Here is a 22,121-nt window from a genome sequence, read left to right on the forward strand (position 1 = left end):
CACAATCCAAGCCGCTGCCAGCACCTTGCTGTGCCTTATCCAGTCCGCACAGGCAGCTTGCGTCTGTCGGAGCATTTCCCTGTGGGGGGGGGTCAGCTGTATGGGGAACAGTTTGTGGCGGGGAAGTGGTGAGAGTGTTGGGGGGGGCGGGGGGGTAAAAGTGAGTGCAAAGGGGTTAACCCCCTTTCACCCACACAAGTCTTTACATGGTCTTGAAACCTGCTATGGTCTCCTTATCTGAGAGAGGACAGAAATGCCTTTGAGACGGTGCAACGAAGTCTCACTAGACTGATCCCTGGGATGAGAGTGTTGTCCGATGAGGAGAGTTTGAGTAGATTGGGCCCATACTCTCTGGAGTTTAGAAGAATGAGAGGTGTTCTCAATAAAACATACAAGATTCTGAGGGGGCTTGACAGAGTAGATGCAGGGAGGATGTTTCCCCCGGGCTGGGGATCTAGAACCAGGGGTCACAGTCTCAGGATAAGGGGTCGGCCATTTAGGACTGAGATGAGGAGGAATTTCTTCACTCGGAGCGTGGTGACTCTTTGGAATTCTCTGCCCCAGAGGGCTGTGGAGGCTCAGTCGTTGAGTATATTCAAGGCTGAGATCGATAGATTTTTGGACTCTCGGGGAATCGAGGGATATAGGGATCGGGCGGGAAAGTGGAGTTGAGGTCGAAGATCAGCCGCGATCTTATTGAATGGCGGAGCAGGCTCGAGGGGCCGAATGGCCGACTCCTGCTCCTATTCCTTGTGCTAGCTGGACCAAGAGCTGGAAAGTGGAATTAGGCTGGATAGCTCTTTATCAGCCAGCACAAACACGATGGGCCGGATGGCCTCCTTCTGTCCTGGAAAATTTCCACGATCAGCCAACAAGCGTTGAAAGCGACATGCGCTAACAATAACCTGCACTGAGGGGCATCGGTTGCACAATAATTCTATCGCATGCGGTACTGCTCCCACAGGGCAGGCTCTGCAAGCAAAGCAGCACTGTGAAAAGGCCAAAGAGATCATGTACGCCAATACTCAGCATCCAGCTTCTGAGGAGGAGAGGAAAGATATCCTCCGCTGTTTGATTGCCATGTTCCTTACCCTGGGCACAGCACTGACGGGACTTCAGAAATATCCTTTTGCCGTGCTGATTGTACTTGCAGAGAATATACGGCTAGGATTTGAGAGCATCGACCTCGGTATTGGCGAAAACTTGCCCGATGTGACATCGTGGCTTGAAGGTTCTACTTTTGAAATTGGTGCCTTGCATTTTGCCCAGTTGGACAGTTCCATTGAAACAAATGGAATTGTCACCCCTACTCCTTTTCTCAATTCCCCTTCACTGAGCATTTATATAGCGCCTTTCACAACCTCAGGGCATCCCCTTAAGCGCTTTGCAGCCAATGAAGTACTTTTTTTTTTAAAGTGTAGTCACTGCTGTAATGTGGGAAACGCGGCAGCCAATCGGCGCACAGCAAGCTCCCGCAAACAGCCATGTGATCACGGATTATCCGTTTCAATGAGTTGGCCGAGGATAAATATCGATTAGGACACGGGGAGAACTCCCCAAGAGGAGTGGCCTGGGATCTTTTGCATCCACCCGAGAAGGCCGATGGGCCGCAGTTTAACGTCTCATCCGAAAGACGGCAGTGAGGCACTCCCTCAGCACTGCACTGGGGAGTGTCAGCCTAGATTTTTGTGCTCGAGCCTCTGGGGTGGGATTTGAACCCACGACCTTCTGACTCAGAGGTGACATGTTCTACCAACTGAGCCACAGCTGACACTTTAATGAATTTAAACTGCCGAAACTCTTTTAGCAAAAAATACCAGAGGATATTCTGCAATTAGTCCCCCTAACAATATTGAACCCTCAAGAATCGCCGCAATTTTGTTAGTCGATTGTTTACGACAGAGGGAACGAACCATTCTCTTATTTTTGGTTTAAAAACATATTCCTCCTTCAAGTAACGGGGAGACCATGAGCAACAGAATGTTTGGAGAGGCCCATCTTCAAATTCTAACCCCTCGCAGCAGGTCACAGCAGTAACGTTAAACCAGTGGAAAAGACAGATGGGGCCTTGGCTTTTACAGCCTCATCCCAGTAACCTCACCTGCGACAATGCTATGCACTCGAGCCCTGGTGTGAGGCTCAAGCTCACAACTAGCTTTTAGGTGGTTATTGTAAGGATTTGGCCAAAGTCACACTTTTGGACACTGAGGGCTATGGGGATCGGGCGGGAGAGTGGAGTTGAGGTGGACGACCAGCCATGATTGTAACGGATGGCGGAGCAGGCTTGAGCGGCCTGTTCACTGCTGCTATTTCTTATGTTCTTCAACAGAGATGTGCTTCCCTGCACACGGGTTGCTTTTCCTTAACTCTGCTCACTCTAACAGAGGCCGAACAGAATTTGCTCAAGTCGGAGAAGGTCGCAGATGAGCTACGACAGGCCGAGGAAGTGGCCCAAGAAGAGATGAGACACGTGGACGCCAAAATTACTTTGTCCTTGGCAAGGTAAGCACCAACGTTTGGAAACTCCTTTCTTAATGTAGACATTTTTGTAAAATGCAACGCATTCAAATATCTGTTTCATCGGCCAGCCACAGTCTGAAAGGACTGTGATGCTCAAGTGGCAACAGTGGGATATCTGCACGCTAAAGAGCTCTCCTCATAAAGCTTTTGGGTAAAAGAAGAAAGATTGGCATTTATAATAGAGGTCATTCAAATGATGAAAAGTTTTGATAGAGTAGACACACAGAGAGAGTGTTTCCACTTGTGGGGAAGAGCATAACTAGAGGCCATCAATATAAGATAGTCACCAAGAAATCCGATGGGGAATTCAGGAAAAACTTCTTTACCCAGAGAGTGGTGCGAATGTGGAACTCGCTGCCACAGGGAGGGGTTGAGGCGAATAGTATCGATGTATTTAAGGGGAGGCTGGACAAACATATGGGGGAGAAGGGAATAGAGGGTTATGCTGATAGATTTAGATGAGGAAAGACGGGAGGAGGCTCGAGTGGAGCATAAACGCCGGCATGGACTGGTTGGGCCCAATGGGCGGATTCTGTGCCGTATCTCCTGTGTAATACTGCCTTTCACGACATCCCAAAGCGCTTTACAGCCAATGAAGTATTTTTTGGAGTGTAGTCACTGTTGTAATGTAGGAAACGTGGCAGCCAATTTGCGCACAGCAAGCTCCCACACACAGCAACATGGTAATGATCAGATAATCTGTTTTTTTTTTATATGTTGATTGAGGGATAAATATTGTCCAGGACACCGGGGAGAACTCCCCTGCTCTTCTTTGAAATAGCGCCATGGGATCTTTTACGTCCACCTGAGAGGGCTGACGGGGCCTCGGTTTAACGTCTCATCTCGTCTCTCTTAGGACAGTGAACCAACTAAAGTCCACACCTTTGGGAGAGGACCAGTATTTAAGAGGGTTTAAAATACTTTTCCTGTAGCCTCTACAAACAAACTTTAGTTCCTGATTCAGCAACTTTGGATTCAAGAACAACCAAACAGTGAGTGACCTTCAGAGTTAGTGTTAGGATATTAGATACAGTAACGGATATCGCCATAAACACTAGACCTAGTGATAGATTGGTGTTCACCCAGCCCCAACTTGGTTGGTCTAGAGTGTTGTCTTCCAGACAACAATCCTGCTTTAATTTTAGTCCTGCCTTCTGCACAAGGGACGGCCACAGTAAATGTTAGGAAAATAAAAGTTATTTTTAAAGTAGTAAAGAGTAGGTGGAGGGAGTGGGGGGTCATAGTTTAACGCTAAAATGCATCGAGTTGTATATAACTTCTTTTAAAATGTTGTCAGGCGAAGTTTAAGGGGAGATTTAATAGAAATTTAATAGTAAGGAGTTTGTAAGGATATACTTGCTTTGGAGGCAATTCAGAGAAGGTTCACCAGGTTGATTACGGAGATGAGGGGGTTGATTTATGAGGAAAGGTTGAGTAGGTTGGGCCTCTACTCATTGGAATTCAGAAGAATGAGAGGTGATCTTATCGAAATATATAAGATTATGAGAGGGCTTGACAAGGTGGATGCAGAAAGGATGTTTCCACTGATGGGGGAGACTAGAACTAGAGGGCATGATCTTAGAATAAGGGGCTGCCCATTTAAAACTGAGATGTCTTCTCTTCAGAGGGTTGTAAATCTGTGGAATTCGCTGCCTCAGAGAGCTGTCGAAGCTGGGACATTGAATAAATTTACGACAGAAATAGACAGTTTCTTAAGGGGATAACGGGAGCGGGCAGGGAAGTGGAGCTGAGTCCATGATCGGATCAGCCATGATCTTATTAAATGGCGGAGCAGGCTCGAGGGGCCATATGGCCTGCTCCTGTTTCTTATGTTTCTGATAGAGTAGATGGGTTGAAATTATTCCCACTGGCAGGAGGGCTACGGATCTAGTTCTGGAAGGTGGGATTAGGCAGGGTAGCTCTTTTTCGATCGGCATGGACACGACAGGCCAAATAGCGGCCTCCTGAGTTGTAATTTTTCTTGCTAGGAGGGCCGGTAACCAGAGGACACAGGTTTAAGGTAATTGGCAACAAACCAGGCGGAAGATGAGAATTTATTTTTATGCAGCGAGTGGGTGTGATCTGGAATACACGGTCTGAAAGGGTGGTGGAAGCAGTTTTGAAAGGGAATTTGACATCGAATCACAGAATAGTGCCGCACAGAAAGAGGCCATTCGGCCCATCAAGTCTGCCCCGGCTCTTTCGAAGAGCCATCCAGTCAGTCCCATTTGCCCCGCTCTATCCCCATAGCCCTGCAATCTTTACACAATTATATTTATCCAATTTCGTTTTGGAGACTACTGTTGAATCTGTATCCACTGCCCTCTTAGACAGTGCATTCCAGATCCTCACCACTCACTGTGTAAGAAGGATTTCCCTCGTGTTGCCTCGGGTTCTTTTGCCAATCACCTTAAATCCGTGCCCTCTGGTCATCGGCCCGTCCACCAATGGAATCAGTTTCTCTTTATTTACTCTATCTGAACCTTTCATGATTTTAAACACTTCTATCGATATATACTTGAAAAGTAAAAATTTGCCGGGCTGTGGGGAGAGAGCGGCGGGGGTGGGGGGGGTGGGTGGGGTGGGGGGGGTGGGTGGGGGTGGTGGGACTAATCGGATCGCTCGGTCACAGAGCCGGCACAGGCACGATGGACCGAATGGCCTCCTCCTGTGCTGTAGGGTTCTATGATTCTATTATATGAAGTGGGCCCTTCTCGTGGAGCCAATACAAGGAGCTAAGTTTAACGTGCACATGTCAAATATTTTAGAAGAGCTCCCTTGGTGGCTGTCAGTAAACTCCGTGTGGAACTGAGCCAGGGAAACCAGAAGGTCTTGGCTGTAATTCCTAGTCTGTGCTGAGTTACATGATCATACCTGGGGGAGGAGGGAGGTGGGGGGGGGGGGCTTGGGGAGGTACTGGGCCTGCGACAGTGACGGGAATAGTCCTCCCCACCAGGCTTTCCACTCCCAAGTAGTTATTCAGTGATCCTCGCTGGAGAGTGCATGGCTGAAGATAGAATTAAGTGCGCCCATGACACCTCTATAAGTTGAATGTCAACGCTAATACTCACTGTCCTAAGAAAATAAGAAATAGGAACAGGAGTAGGCCATACGGCCCCTCGAGCCTGCTCCGCCATTCAATGAGATCATGGCTGATCTAATCTTGGCCCCCAACTCCACTTTCCTGCCTGTTCCCCATAACCCTTGACTCCCCTGCAGTTCAAGACGATGTCTATCTCCGCCTTGAATATATTCAATGACCCAGCCCCCACAGCTCTCTGGGGCAGAGAATTCCACAGATTCACGACCCTCTGAGAGAAGAAATTCCTCCTCATCTCCTTAAATGGGCGGCCTCTTATTCTGAAATTATGCCCCCTAGTTCTAGATTCCCCCACGAGGGGAAACATTCTCTCTGCATCTACCCCGTTGAGCCCCCTCAGAACCTTACATGTTTCAATAAGATCACCTCTCATTCTTCTAAACTCCAATGGGTATAGACCCAACCTGCTCAACCTTTCCTCATAAGACAACCCTTTCATCTCAGGAATCAACCCAGTGAACCTTCTCTGAACTGTCTCCAATGCAAGTATATCCCTCCTTAAATACGGAGACCAAAACTGTACGCAGTACTATAGGTGTGGCCTCACCAATACCCTGTACAGCTGTAGCAGGACTTCCCTGTTTTTATACTCCTTGCAATAAAGGCCAACATTCCATTTGCCTTCCTAATTACTTGCTGTACCTGCATACTAACGTTTTGTGTTTCATGTACAAGGACCCCCCGATCCCTCTGCACTTCAGTTTTCTGTAGTCTCTCTCCCATTTAAATAATACATTATGTCTATGGCAACACATGAAGATTGGCCAATTAGGCATATGGTCCTAGGGAGCGCCTGGAGTTTGTAGACCTCCTGAGTCAAGAATCAACTCCTTCAGGACAAGAGGGGAAAGTATTCTATCCATTAGATGTTAAAACATTTTGGATTTAACACATTTTCTCTTGGTGTCCCACTTGCTTTCTGTAACACTTTTTCCGTCACTATTTTCTTCTCTCTCCGTCACACCATTTCCATTGTGTTTGAGTTAGCCCATTTATTATGCGGAGCTGTGCTCGAGTCTCAATGCTGGGTGTAATGTATTTGCTTCATGGGTTCTTTGCTTAAGAATTCATAGCAACACATTGCTATTAAGAACTAGTTGGTTTATTAGCAAAAGGTTTAACAATCACACTACACATTACCAGTTCATCCACCAGGCTCACAACCACCTGCCCCATCGTGGATCCCCCTGAACCCAACTGGCTGGGGTTTTATTGAGTCTTGTGACCATCACGTGACTGGTTAAGCCATTCGCAATGCAACAGCTCTGCAACTATTTTAATAGAATATAAAATCAAGTGCCCCCTTTTGGTAAGGGTCCTCGAACCCGCAAATTTCAATACAAACATTTAGGGAAACATAAATCAAATTAAATTTTGGTTGCCGGGGGTGATGATGCACTCCAGTCCCTCCGGTGCCCACCTCTTGCAGAAGGCCGTGAGCGTACCGGTGGACACCACGTGCTCCATCTCCCAGGGACACCCTGGCGCGAATGTAACCGCGGAAGAGAGACAGGCAGTCGGGCTATCCCAGAAAGCCACTTAATAAAAACGCAGTTCCCCCATTCAGTCATTGTAATGGAGTTGGCTCGATAATCGTATGCTATGCATTGCATGCCATAGCACTCCTGTTGTTCCCACTGTTCCCACATCACCACAGTGACTACACTCCAAAAGTACGTCATTGGCTGCAAAGTGCTTTGGGACATCCGGTGGTCATGAAAGGTGCAGATCAGCCATGATCTTGTTGAATGGCGGAGCAGGCTCGAGGGGCTAGATGGCCTACTCCTGTTCCTAATTCTTATGTTCTTATATAAATGCAAGTCTTTCCTTCTTTCTATTCTCACAAAACAGCATAGCCTCTGACTCACTGCTAAAAGTCTGGACTCATACCCATATCGAGGATGACTTGCTTCGACACCAAAAAGGGATGAGTTCTCAGGTGTTTCAATGAAGGACCTAATATTCCAGATCCTGAACTACATGTTGAAGGGTGGAAGATGCCTGTGCGTGGATTTTTTTAACGTGGGGTGGCCGTTACACACCAGCCACCACACGGGCTTAACAGAGCTAGGTCTTGGTCCAGTGGCAAGGGTTAACCAGGACGACTGGAGACCAGCTCTGCTGCACGGACCTAGTGCGCATACATATCGCAGTGTGGGCTGGCCCGTGCTGCCCCTGGGCCCTCGCCTCTCCTGGGCCCCAAACTCGCACCTCTCCTGGGCCCCGGTCTCTTCCATCGACAAACTGTCGCCGCTCCTTCGCCCCTCCTGCTGTGCCTGCCCGCACTGCAATCAGCGACCTGGCTTCACAGCCGTCGCCCTCCGAACCCACCCAGAAGTCACTCCATGTGTTGACCATTCTTTCCGTGGACAAGATCTCCCCAGTCCTTTTTTGCCAGTTTGAACCTATCTCTACCCCTTTGTCCGACTCTCGAGGTTTATCTCAAAGTAGTGCTCCACTTTGCTGCGTTGTTCAAGCCAGAATTCCTCACTTGCAGACTGCACATGGTGCAAAAGAGGTGTACTCTCTCGGCAATCAGCCAGAGGGAGCTGTGTCCAACTCCTGCCTGCTAGGCATCCATCCCAGAAGATGAGTGAACGCATGCCGTGTTTTGGTTTCCTAGCAACCAGGGCCTGCAAACATTTATACGTGTGGAAATTGCATTTGCTGTAAAGCGTAATGTTAGAGGCCTGGTGGAAGACGGCAGCGAGGCCTCACCTCTAAGGTTTCACCAACAATAGTTCAAATCCATCCGATCTCAAATGGACAACTGTGGCTGAGGTTCCCCTTGCTTTCCGAGCCCCAGTGTCAGGCATACAGAGAGCTGATGAATCAACGGTCATGCAAGATCGGGTGACGCATATTTAGCGTGTTATTTAGCGTTATTTTGGAAGATGTGTTGTGCCACATAACTTAAATAGATACTTTCGCCCGCAGAGGTAATGAGAAACTGCCACCCCAAGGTGTTTCTGTAGGAGTCGCGGACCGAAGAATTTCACCAGCTACTTGAACTAGTTCTGTACAAACTACAGTACCAATGAGAATTCTTAAATAAATAATACTGGCACCTCATCCACCACCTTAAACATTCACTCCCTCCGTCGCCTGCGTACTATAGCTGCAGTGTGTACCCTCTACAAGATGCACTGCAGCAACTCGCCAAGGCTGCTTCTGCAGCACCTCCCAAACCCGCAACCTCTACCAACAATAATAACTTGTATTTATATAGCGCCTTTAACGTAGTAAAATGTCCCAAGGCGTTTCACAGGAGTGTTATAAGACGACAACAAAAATTAACTCCGAGCCACAGAAGAAGAAATTACGGCAGGTGACCAAAAGCTTGGTCAAAGAGGTGGGTTTTAAGGAGTGTCTTAGAGGAGGAGAGAGAGGCGGAGAGGTTTAGGGAGGGAGTTCCAGAGCTTGGGGCCCAGGCAACAGAAGGCACCAATGGTTGAGCGATTATAATCAGGGCACCTAGAAGGACAAGGGCAGCAGGCACATGGGAACACCACCACCTCCACGTTCCCCTCCCAGTCACACACCATCCCGACTTAGAAATATATCGGCCGTTCCTTCATCGTCGTTGGGTCACAATCCTGGAACTCCCTCCCTAACAGCACTGTGGGAGCACCTTCACACGGACTGCAGCGGTTCAAGAAGGCGGCTCACCACCACCTTCTCAAGGGGCAACTAGGGATGAGCAATAAATGCCGGCCTTGTCAGCAATGCCCACATCCCAGGAGTGAATTTTAAATATATATATATATTTCGCACCTTTTCCATTCAACCATCTCATACGTCCTTCACACATCATTGCCTACATTACAACAGTAACTACACTTCAAAAATTGTCTGTCGAGTACTTTGGGGCGTTGTGAGGTCGTGAAAGGCACTATATAAATGCACAAGTTCGTTCTTTCACATTGGTGGGTCATTTTGACTTTGGGCAATAGCGAATCTCCTGATTTTTCATTCACAGTGACTTTCAAATACTTTTCCTCCCTCTCTAACTGAGGATAGTATCATCATTACTATCATAGGCGGTCCCTCAGAATCGAGGAAGACTTGCTTCCACTCTTAAAATGAGTCCTTAGGTGGCTGAACAGTCCAATACGGGAACCACAGTCCCTGTCACAGGTGGGACAGATAGTGGTTGAGGGAAGGGGTGGGTGGGACTGGTTTGCCGCAAGCTCCTTCCGCTGCCTGCGCTTGATTTCTGCATACTCTCGGCGATGAGACTCGAGGTGCTCAGCGCCCTCCCGGATGCACTTCCTCCACTTCGGGTGGACTGGTCTTTGGCCAGGGACTCCCAGATGTCAGTGGGGATGTTGCACTTTATCAGGGAGGCTTTGAGGGTGTCCTTGTAACATTTCCGCTGCCCACCTTTGGCTCGTTTGCCATGAAGGAATTCCGAGTAGAGCGCTTGCTTTGGGAGTCTTGTGTCAGGCATGCGGACAATATGGCCCGCCCAACGGAGCTAGTCAATTGTGGTCAGTGCTTCAATGCTGGGGACCACAGATTGCATTAATCCAGTCTATCAGGCCATTAAAAGTTAGTATTTTGTATGTACCTGTGAGTATGCTCAAAGGTTTGTAGAGCTGTTGAGTTGGGAGGGGCTTAGCCAGTCACATGTTGTTCACAAGACTCAATAAAACCCCAGCCAGTTGGGTTCGGGGAATCCACGATGGTGGTTGTGAGTCTGGTGGATGAACTGGTAATGTGTAGTGTGATTGTTAAACCTTTTGCTAATAAACCAACTAGTTCTTAATAGCAATGTGTTGCTGTGAATTCTTCAGCAAAGAACCCATGAAGCAAATACATTACTGTTGGTACTGTCCTGAAGGAAATGTAAAGAAAAAAACTGCAGCCTGTACCTTCAAAGAGTTTGACTGTAGTATGTAGGTCAAACACAGAGTTGGCTTGTACGCAGTGGTGTGAGAAAGTGAGTATTGTTCAGCAACCTCCACCATGCCCTCTTCGAGAACTGACGTGCGGCAAATTCCTTTATTATGTGGTAGTGGAAATGGAACCCGCCAAAAAAAACAAGTAAAATTAGATAAAGCAGCCAGTAAGCGATAGTGAAGTTGTTTGGTGGTCTGTTTAATAAGAAAGTCAAGCTCTTGATAACGGAAGAATTTTTTTCTTAACCTGTTACGTGCCGCTTGTTCTTTGAAGGAGAGTTTATTTTAGCAATGTTGTCTAAACATAGAATAGAATCACAGAACGGTTACAGCACAGAAGGAGGCCATTCGACCCGTCGAGTCTGTGTCGGCTCTCTGCAAGGGCACCTCAGCCAGTCCCACTCCCCTGCTCTTTCCCCATAACCCTGCAATTTGTTTTCTTTCAGGTACTTATCCAACTCCCTTTTGAAAGCCACAAGTGAGTCTGCCTCCACCACCCTCTCAGGCAGCGCATTCCAGATCCTAACCACTCGCTGCGTAAAAAAGTTTATCCGCGCGTTGCCTTTGGTTCTTCTGCCAATCACCTTAAATCTGTGTCCTCTGGTTCCTGATCCTTCCGCCAATGGGAACAGTTTCTCTCGATCTACTCTGTCCAGACCCCTCATGGTTTTGAACACCTCGATCAAATCTCCTCTCAACCTTCTCTGCTCCAAGGAGAACAACCCCAGCTTCTCCAGTCTATCCCCGTAACTGAAGTCCCTCATCCCTGGAATCATTCTCGTAAATCTTTAATGCTCCCTCTCCAAGGCCTTCACATCCTTCCTAAAGTGCGGGGCCCAGAATTGGACACAATACTCTAGTTAGGGCCGAACCAGTGTTTTATACAGGTTCATCATAACCTCCTCGCTTTTTCCTCCAGTTCAAACATTGTGGTGACTGAAGCCATTGTCTTTGCCCCAAAGCATTTTACACCCAATGAAGTACTTTTGGAGTGTAGTCACTGTTGTAATGTGGGAAACACGGCAGCCAATTTGCGCACAGCAAGCTCCCACAGCAATGTGGGGTTAGGAATGTGATTGCTGTTTGATTTCCTTTATCCCCCCCCCATCTCGGGGCATGGAGTACAAACTGTATCGCCCCAACTTTTGTCCTGGCTGAGGTTTCATTTGTAAATTGAATATATAAGGTTGTGGCCTCGTGTCCCACTCCAGGCTGACACTCCCAGTACAGTGCTGAGGGAGCGCCGCACTGTCGGAGGTGCCGTCTTTCAGATGTGACGTTAAACCAAGGCCCCGTCTGCTCTCTCGGGTGGACGTAAAAGATCCCACGGCACTATTTTGAAGAGCAGGGGAGCACCCCCCGGTGTCCTGGCCCATACTTATTCCTCAACCAACGTAACAAAAAAACAGGTTATCTGGGTCATTATCACATTGCTGTGTGTGGGAGCTTGCTGTGCACAAATTAGCTGCCACGTTTCCCACATTACAACAGTGACTACACTCCAAAAGTACTTCATTGGCTGTAAAGCGCTTGAGACGTCCGGTGGTCGTGAAAGGCGCTATAGAAAAGCAAGTCTTTCTTTAAATAATCTGGTGTCAAACCATGAAGCCGAGAGAGAGAGAGTTAATTTGAATTGGCCGTGAGATAGAAGATGTAGTCCCCTTCTCAGAAGGGATTGTAAATTGGAATTATTTTTTTCTCTAGATACGAGTACAGGGAAAGGATGAGGTCATTCAGTGTCTAGCTGTTCATTAGCCAGTGACTTTTACTGCAAATATAAAACAAAAGCTTCATTCTCTACATTTCTCCTATGAGCACACGACACGACCCCATATGAGCAACCCTCACTACGAACAGCAGCACTCACTGGCGATTAATTGTTTATTGAAAGGGATGGAGGAGGGAACAAAAGTGTAAATATTTCTCTCGTTAAACAAGCGATTTCTTATACTCCCGGTTCCGGGCCCCTAATCTTTTTATGACTTTTTTTTGAGTGACTGTGAAGTGTGTCGGATTTTTGGGGAAAACCCAGCTGGTTCATTTAATGTCCTATTAGGGAAGATGACCACCTGTAATTTCCTGGTCTGATCTGCTGGGAATACCAGGTGCAGTAGGCTTTACGAGGTTTGCAGCCCCTGTTCCATTATGTGAAGGGGCTGCTCCTCAAATTCTGGTTGCACTTCAGTCCCACACTCCTGATCTTTGGGCACCCTGTGCGGAGGGGAGCGGGCAGGTCGGAAGGCCTCCTCGTAGGCCTGCTCCCGGGCACGGCCAAGGGGGCCATCAGCCGGTCCAGGCAGCGGGCGGTCGAGGGGGTCATTCAGTCCGACTGCCTGCCTCTCTTCCGTGGTTACATCTGAGCCAGGGTGTCCCTGGAGAATGGAGCACGCGGTGTCCACCGGTACGCTCGCGGCCTTCCGCGAGAAGTGGGCACCGGAGGGACTGGAGTGCATCATCACCCCCGGCAACCAAGTTGTGATTTGTATTAAGTTTGCTGCCAAAAGTGAATTTGTTTATTGTGTCGGTTTTAGTGCTCACCCCCCCCCCCCCTTTAATAAGGGGGCACTTGTATTAATTGCAACAAAATAGTTGTAGAGCTGTTGATGGGGATCGTTCAGCCCGACTGCCTGCCTCTCTTCCACAGCTCCATGTTCGCGCCAGGGTGTCCCTGGAGATGAAGCACGCGGTGTCCACCGGCCACCGGAGGAGGCCACCGGAGGGACTGGAGTGCATCATCACCCCCGGCAACAGAATTTTAATTTGATTCGACAAGGTTCCCAGTTGATTTGGCAATTTATGGGTTCTAGTGCCCTTACGAAAAGGGGGCATTTGATTTAAAGTTCTATCCAAAATAGTTGTCGAGCTGTTGAGTTGGGAGTGGCTTAGCCAGTCATGTGATGTTCACAAGACTCAATAAAACCCCAGCCAGTTGGGTTCGGGGGATCCACGATGAGGCAGGTGGTTGTGAGCCTGGTAGATGAACTGGTAATGTGTAGTGCGATTGTTAAACCTTTTGCTAATAAACCAACTAGTTCTTAATAGCAATGTGTTGCTATGAATTCTAAAGCAAAGATACCCATGAAGCAAATCCATTGCAGGAAGGTGGGCATTGGATCGTGGAGGGGGAGGGGCGGGGGTCTGAAGATCGCGGCGGGTTTGCTTGGGGAAGGGTGGGGGTGGAAATGCTCTTGCTCCTCTTCGCACACAAGCGGTGCTGGAAATGCACTCGCCCGCTGAATTCCGGCTGCTCCCGCCTTCCTTCCCGAGGCTTGGGAAACCCCGGCCCATGGCCGTTAGATGGACGCTGAAATCTGACAGAGCGCGCGCGCGTAGTCTCATTTAAATATTAAAATAGCCGAACGGGCTCGCGGGAGTGAGTTACTCGCCCAACCCTCAACCCGCCCCGGTTAAACCCGACATGGGGTGGTTGCAGCAGGTTTGTGTTGGGTTTCGCATTTAGCAGAATTTAATCCCCCCCCCCCCGCCCCTCCAGTCTCCCGTGTATCCTGGGGGTGGGGGGCCCGAGGTTAACATTTCCCCCCGCTAGCGTCTGCATCAAGGCCTCGCAAATGGGGTGTAGCGTGGGTTTGACTGCAGGTTACAGCTCTGTCTGCTCTTCGTCAACTGTGTACCTCCGCCCATACCTCAGAAGCACATAAGACCGAAAGAAAAAACTTGCATTTCTATAGCTCCTTTCACGACCTCAGGACGTTACGAAGCTCTTTCCAGCCAATGAAGTGCTTTTGACTGTGTAGTGCTGTACCAGTACGGTATTTTCCCACCGCAGAGAGTGTGGCCTCTCTGGGCGAAATTGCCAATTTAATACAAAATTAGGGACAGTCATGCACTATGTCCATTGGGGCCAGGTTTCAGTCTGCCTCAGACTCATTCTGCGTAGGATTTTACGTTCGGCCAGCACTCTGGGCTGTATTTGATCCCATGGCTCAGCCAGTAGCACTCCTCTGGGCACTCCAGAGACTCGAGCACAAAAATCTAGGCTGACGCTCCCAGTGCAGTGCTGAGGGAGTGCCGCACTGTCGGAGGGGCCGTCTTTCAGATGAGATGTTAAATCGAGGCCCCTCAGGTGAACGTAAAAGATCCCCTGGCACACTTTCGAAGAAGAGCAGGGGAGTTTTCCCCGGTGTCCTGGGGTCAATATTTATCCCTCAAACAACATCACAAAAACAGATTATCTGGTCATTATCACATTGCTGTGTGTGGGAGCTTGCTGTGTGCAAATTGGCTGCTGCAATTCCTACATTACAACAGTGACTACACTCCAAAAGTATTTCATTGGCTGTAAAGTGCTTTGGGACACCCTGAGGTCGTGAAAGGCGCTATATAAATGCAAGTCTTATTTTAACGTATTTGCTCAAGGGAGTAAGACTCAATAACCTCTCCAAAACAGTCATTTCTATTTCTAACGTGACCTTGCTGCCTTAACTGTTTGGCTTCCCATTTCCTGTTTCCGCCACGCATGCCTGCAATATGTTTTCTGTGTGTTTTGATGCGGATAAATTTGCGGATGCAACAAACAATTGGGGATGTCGGAAATCTAAAACCGCAACAGAAAATGCTGGAAGCGCTCAACAAGTCCGGCAGCATCTGTGGAGAGAACATCGCCAGACTGTTTTTAAAAAAAAATTACATCACCGTTTATAAAGGGACAGGACCAGGGGAAGAAGATGAGGAGAGAAAAACAAACCATTTCTTTGTGTGCTTTTTCCCTCGGGAAGGAAGGAAGGAATTTTATAATAGGAATAAAAGTTGAATTTATAAGGAAAATATAAAAATAAAAACCGTGTGTGATTTAAAATGTGGACCAAGTTGCACCTGCATGATCTGATCTCTTTTTCTCCCACACTCTCTCACGCTGCTTTACACAGTATTTACAGCACTTAAACAGGCCATCCGTGCCGCTGTTTATGTCCTCACTTTGAGATTACACTTGATCTTAACTACCCCCTGTGCAACACCACGGGAGAGCAACCATGAGTAAATTATAATTCAGTGTACAATTTCTATTAGGCCCCAGCAGGTTAGATATATATCGATATATAGTCGTCTGTAGATGTAGGGATGTGTAATTTATCTTCTTCTGAGGCAATCCCTTGAATCGAGGATGATTTGCTTCTGCACCGAAACGGGATGAGTTCACAGGGGTTTGGGTGAAGGACCCGATATTCCAGGTCCCGAACTGCATATTTATTGAAGGGTGGAAGATGCCTGTGCGTGGATTGTTTAACGTGGGGCGGCCGTTGCACACCAGCCACCACACGGGCTTGACAGAGCGAGGTCTTGGTCCAGTGGCAAGGGTTAACCAAGACTAACTGGAGAACAGCCTCTGCTGCACGGACCCAGTGTGCACACACGTCGCAGTGTGGGCTGGCCCATTTTTATAGGACGCCTTTCACGACCACTGGACATCCCAAAGCGCTTTACAGCCAATGCTGTACTTGTGGGAGTGTAGTCACTGTTGTAGGAAACGCAGCAGCCAATTTGTGCGCAGCAAGCTCCCACAAACAGCAGTGTGATAATGACCGGATAATCTGGTTTTAGTAATCTTGATTGAGGAGTAAATATTGGCCCCAAGACGCCGGGGAGAACTCCCCTGCTCGTCTTCGAAATAGTGCCATGGGATATTCTACGTCCACCTGAGAGAGCAGACAGGGGACTCGGTTTAGCGTCTCACCCGAAAGACGGCACCTCCGACAGCGCGGCACTCCCTCAGCACTGCACTGGGAGTGTCAGCTTGGATTTTGTGCCCTAGTCTCTGGAGTGGGACTTGAACCCACAACCTTCTGACTCAGAGGCGAGGGTGCCGCCCACTGAGCCCCGGCTGACGGGGTGATAACCCACTTAGACCTGAGAGCGGGGGTAATTCTGCTGTTGAGTGAAAGTGTAAAACACGCAATATTGAGGGTGCGACCCACTGAGCCACGGTTGAGAAGTCCAAAAGACTTCCTTACTGGAGGCTTTATACTAGAAAAGTACGAGGATTCTGTACAGATAAAATTAAACAATTGCAGCTGTCGGACTTGGAACGGCACCCAGCGGCTAGAGTATAATTGCAGGAGTCCAAGACGCAGTTAATGACGTTTTGTTGGAACGAGCCCTACTTCATGTTAACCCTTATGAGGGTTGTGAGCAGATCTGTTTAAGGATGGTCAGTGGATAAAAATTATAAGGGCTAGATTCTATAACCACCGCGCAGGCAGCAATCTAGCCATATGCATTTGGTTTAAAGGAGATATAATTATTCTCCTATTCTGACCAGATTAGAGCTGTAAATGTAGAAACTAAAAGCGGATCTTCATCCGGTTAGTATATAGTTCCTCAGCCTGAGGCTGGGCATTAAAACCCAAGGGAATAGTTAAATCCAATTTACAACAACCTGTAGGATCATTTCCTAGTGCTAATGCAGTGGTAAACCCAGGGACCAGCCCACAACCTTGGGTTGTACCTACCAGTATTGCTCAGTCTCAAACTGCATCACTTGTCCCAAGTCCAAACGATTCAACTTTTCCATTAGAATTAGGAGCAGGAGTCGGCCATTCGGCCCCTCGAGCCTGCTCCGCCATTCAATAGGATCATGGCTGATCTTCGACCTCAACTCCACTTTACCGCCCGATCCCTTGATTCCCCTCGAGTCCAAAAATCTACCGATCTCAATCCTGAATCGATTCAGCATCCACAGCCCTCTGGGGCAGAGAATTCCAAAGATTCACCACCCTCTGAGTGAAGAAATTCCTCCTCCTCTCAATCCTAAATGGCCGACCCCTTATCCTGAGACTGTGACCCCTGGTTCTAGACTGCCCAGACCGGGGGAAACATCTTCCCTGCATCTACCCTGTCAAGCCCCCTCAGAATCTTATATATTTCAATGAGATCACCTCTCATTCTTCTAAACTCCAGAGAGTATAGGCCCAATCTACACAATCTCTCTTCATCGGCCCTCTCACCCCAGGAATCAATCAAAGTAGATGGCGATTATTGGCAGATTGCCCGCTGGATGGGGGGATGTTTAAAGCTACAATCCTAAGGAAAATGGTATGCAAGAGTAGTCAATTGCTATAGTAAGTGTTGAGTTACACTGGCATCTGGTGGCTTGGTTTAATGTCAGCTGTGACTCAGTGGGTAGCACCCTTGCCTCTGAGTCAGAAGGTTGTGGGTTCAGTTGCCACTGCAGGAACCTGAGCACATAAATCTAGACTGACACTTCCAGTGCAGTGCTGAGGGAGTGCCGCACTGTCAGAGGGGCAGTACTGAGGGAGTGCCGCACTGTCAGAGGAGCAGTGCTGAGGGAGCGCCGCACTGTCAGAGGGGCAGTGCTGAGGGAGTGCCGCACTGTCGGAGGGGCAGTACTGAGGGAGCACCGTACTGTCAGAGGGGCAGTACTGAGGGAGTGCCGCACTGTCAGAGGGGCAGTGCTGAGGGAGTGCCGCACTGTCGGAGGGGCAGTACTGAGGGAGCGCCGCACTGTCAGAGGGGCAGTGCTGAGGGAGCGCCGCACTGTCAGAGGGGCAGTGCTGAGGGAGTGCCGCACTGTCAGAGGGGCAGTGCTGAGGGAGCGCCGCACTGTCGGAGCGGCCGTCTTTCGGATGAGGCGTTGAACCGAGGCCCCGTCTGCCTTCTCAGCTGGGCGTAAAAGATCCCATGGCACTATTTTGAAGACGAGCAGGGGAGTTATGTCCGGCGTCCTGGCTAATATTTATCCCTCAATCGACATCTAAAACGGATTATCTGGTCGTCATCACATTGCTGTTTGTGGGAGCTTGCTGTGCGCCAATGGCAGAGCGATGGAAATCAAGGATGTGCACGAGGCCAAAATCGCAGGAACACACAGATCTCGGGGTTGTAGGGCTGGAGGAGGTTGCACAAATAGGGGAGGGCGAGGCCATGTAACGCAAGATTGTGTGTCCTCAGCCAGGTCATTTTTCACTCTGAATAGGCTTCAATAAATTTGGATTTATGACAGCACTTGCTCAGTACGTTACGACGTGGTGTCCCCTGCACCTACTCGGCCTCCTGTGAGATTACTGGTCGCTGTCAGCACATTTAAATTTAAAAACAGGAGTTCATTCAGGGTAATTTTGACTTTGTGCTGTATTTTAAAACCGGCATCCCGTTTTACATCTCCCGCGGTTTGTATTTCCATTGACGTTCCGATCCGCGATCGCACAAAGCCAGAATTACCCCCATCGTGTTGGAACTGGCCTGGAATGTAACTGCAACTTAATGGTTTTCACTGTAATTGCCCAGGTTGTACATGAAGGAGAACCGGTCAGACGAGGCAGTGGCGCGTTACGAAAAAGTGCTTCGGATGGCCAAGCTCGATAAGGGTGGAAACAGCATGGAGTGCGTCTCTATCTACCGGGACCTGGCTGCGGTGGAGAAAGCTCGAGGTGCCCATAGCGTGAGTGTGCAGCACCTGCTACAGGTAAGGGTTGAGGTTGGCAATATTGGGGTGCTTGGACTCCACGTTCCCCCCCCCCCAACCCCGGTCAAGAGCAGAAAAAGATCAGCAAGGAGTCTCGCAGCTCGTCACCAACCCAGCAACTCCTACGAGCTTCCGCACACGGGGACTGTGGGTGAAAATCAATCAGGCTCAAATGTGAAGAGGTGGCTCAGTGGGTTGCACTCTCGCTCACCTCTGAGCCAGAAGGTTGTGGGTTCAAGTCCCACTCCACGGACTTGAGTACAAACATCCACACTGACACTCTTAGTGCAGTACCGAGGGAGTGCCGCACTGTCGGAGGGGCAGTACTGAGGGAGTGTCACACAGTCGGAGGGGCAGTACTGAGGGAGTGACACACTGTTGGAGGGGCAGTGCTGAAGGAGCGCCGCACTGTCAGAGGTGCCATCTTTCGGGTGAGACATTGAATCAAGGCCCTGTCTGCGCTCTCAGATGGATGCATAAGATCTCTTGACACTATTTCGAAGAAGAGCATGGGAGTTCTCCCCGGTGTCCTGGGGCCAATTTTTATCCCTCAATCAACATCACTAAAATAGATGATCTGGTCATATCACATTGCTGTCTGTGGGAGCTTGCTGTGCGCAAATTGGCTGCCGCGTTTCCCACATTACAACAGTGACTGCACTTCAAAAGTACTTCATTGGCTGTAAAGCGCTTTGGGACGTCCGGTGGTCGTGAAAGGCGCTATAGAAAGACAACTCTTACTAAATAGCTTAATACTTCTCATTCACTTTTTAAAGTTGAGAAGCCCAAATTTTTCTAATTCTATCAAATAACTGTCTTCCGACACTGGAGACCGGCCTTCTGCTCCTCCTTGGCACATCCTCCAAGCATCTAATATTTATTCATGTGCTATGTATGTCACACATTCCTTGTTTGGGCGTCACCATTCTGTGACACACGGTTTGCACATTCTTACCAGAGTGACTACACTTCAAAAAGTACTTCATTGGCTGTAAAGCGCTTTGGGACGTCCTGAGGACGTGAAAGGCGCTATATAAATGCAAGTCTTTTTCTCTTTAACCACTAAATGGCACTTCATTAGCTCCACACCTATACCACAGCATCACCTTGTGCTGACTTTCTGTGACCAAAGCGACTGGTCAGTGTTCCCTCTAAGATACCGCATGTGCGCATCGCACAGTAGACTTAAAAGTATCGCGCGTTAAATTAAACAGGCCACGCGCACAGCAAATAAAATTTAGAAGGAATGTTGGTTGTGATCTTTGTCTTTTTTTTAAAGAGTTGCTTACAGTCTCTGATGATTTTTTTAATTATTTTTTTTTTAAAACATTACCAGCAATAATTCCCAGTTTTCTTCCTAAAATGGACACACCAAACAGATTGGTCAATAAACAAGATGTGACAATTCAGAACAAGCTCTGAGAATTGCATTTATTTGGTCAGCTCGAGGAAATTCATATTTGGCACACCCTCTGGAGCATTAGCAAACTGCCCTGGGGAATGTGTTGGAACAGTCAATGCTCCATCTGTCTTGTAAACGGATGCATGGGCTTCTACCCACCGAGCCCGATTGGTCATCTGTTTGCTTCTGAGAGCCGGCTTTAAGTAGATTACAATAAATATTTCCAACCTATTCATCTGCTGAATTAACCCCACCCACCCACTTCCATTTGAAAGCTGAATATTTGAATATTCATCTGAATGCATTCCTGGAACTGTTAGACTACAATTAGAGGGAGTTCTTGGCTGAAAGTATAAGCACATTGGAACCTTTTTTGATTTTATATTGATAAATAATTTCATTTACCAATGTTAGAATAAAGAGTAGGGTGTGCTGTCTTCCGTCTCAATAGCACAGTGTCCCTCTTTCAAAGTATCAATTATTCAAAGTTTATGGAGGAGTTGGGGAAGGGAATTAAATAGCTCCATCTCATACTTGATGAAAGAAAGAAAGATTGCATTTATATAGCGCCTTTCACAATCTCGGGACGTCCCACAGCGCTTTACATGAAGAACCCTTTGAAGTGTAGTCATTGTTGTAATGTGGGAAACGCAGGAGCCAGTTTGCGCACAGCAAGCTCCCACAAACAGCAATGTGATAATCAGCAGATCATCTGTTTTTTTCGTGTTGTTGATTGAGGAATAAATATTGGTCCCAAGACACCAGGGGAGAACTCCCCTGCTCTTCTTCGAAAATAGTGGCATGAGATCTTTTACGTCCACCTGAGAGAGCAGACGGGGCCTCGGTTTAACGTCTCATCCGAAAGACAGCACCTCCCACAGTGCAGCACTCCCTCAGCACTGCACTGGAGTGTCAGCCTGGATCTTTGTGCTCAAGTCTCTGGAGTGAGACTTGAACCCACGACCTTCTGACTAAGAGACAAGAGAGCTACCCACTGAGCCACAGTTGATACTGATCAGCTAAATGGAACTGCATACTACGGTCTGGTGCTTACTCTCGCAAGGTAGCAGTAAGGGAATTACAATTAGTCCCAATGTCCCTGGGGAGACGAGGGAAGGGGAAAATAAGCCAGGATTCCTTATCCTGATAATCGCCCAGTGACTTCCGCTGGAATGTGCACATGTTGGCTTGGCTGTGATGCCCTCACAGGTGAATAGCAAGTGGAGGGCATGGTAGCTTAGTGGTTATGTTGCTACCTCTCTGTTCCGGCACCTTTGGTGCCGAAACACGAAATTTTCCGAGCCACGGCAGGTCAGTGTTGGTGATCGGTGGGTGAGGGAGGAGAGGCGGGGAATGTTGGTGATTGGTCATTTCTCCGTCTGTCTCAGGTCTGATGCCCCTTTCACTGCACCGTCAGGTGCCAGAATTCCACACTAAGGGAGGAAGCAGAGCGAGATACTGAGCGTCACGAAGCGCTTAACAACGAGCTCCAGGCCCAGGAAAGCAGCAGTTCCGCAAACGAATGCTGAACTACGGATCTTTCCGACCAGAGAGTCCCGGACCACAGAGGTTCGACCTGCAATCCAGAGGCCTGCATTAATGATCCGCAGACACGAGTTCTAATCCCACCACGGCAGCTGGGGGAATTTAAATTCAATTACTTAAATAAATCTGGAATAAAATGCTAGTGTCATTAATGGTGATCTTGTAAACTAATAGTAAACTAATGGTTCACTGGTGCCCTTTAGGGAAGGAAAT

At 48.4% G+C, this 22,121-nt stretch overlaps 1 protein-coding gene across 5 annotated transcripts in view; it reads left to right on the top strand.

The window, feature by feature from the left end:
• ttc23 (tetratricopeptide repeat domain 23) overlaps positions 1-22,121 on the top strand; it is a 64,386-nt gene that overhangs the window by 11,049 nt on the left and 31,216 nt on the right. For 4 of the 5 annotated variants that reach the window (XR_011588263.1, XM_070864975.1, XM_070864973.1 and 1 more), the window contains exons 5-7: positions 965-1,121; positions 2,377-2,502; positions 18,784-18,961. Coding sequence is in view for 4 of the 5 variants with exons in the window: in XM_070864975.1 (XP_070721076.1) it covers positions 965-1,121; positions 2,377-2,502; positions 18,784-18,961 (461 nt within the window). In the remaining variant the exon portion in view is untranslated. The remainder of the gene's footprint in view (positions 1-964; positions 1,122-2,376; positions 2,503-18,783; positions 18,962-22,121) is intronic. The other variant, XM_070864976.1, reaches the window with a different exon arrangement.

This window comes from Pristiophorus japonicus, chromosome 21, assembly GCF_044704955.1.
Source record: "Pristiophorus japonicus isolate sPriJap1 chromosome 21, sPriJap1.hap1, whole genome shotgun sequence".
NCBI classification, from domain to species: Eukaryota; Metazoa; Chordata; class Chondrichthyes; family Pristiophoridae; genus Pristiophorus; species Pristiophorus japonicus.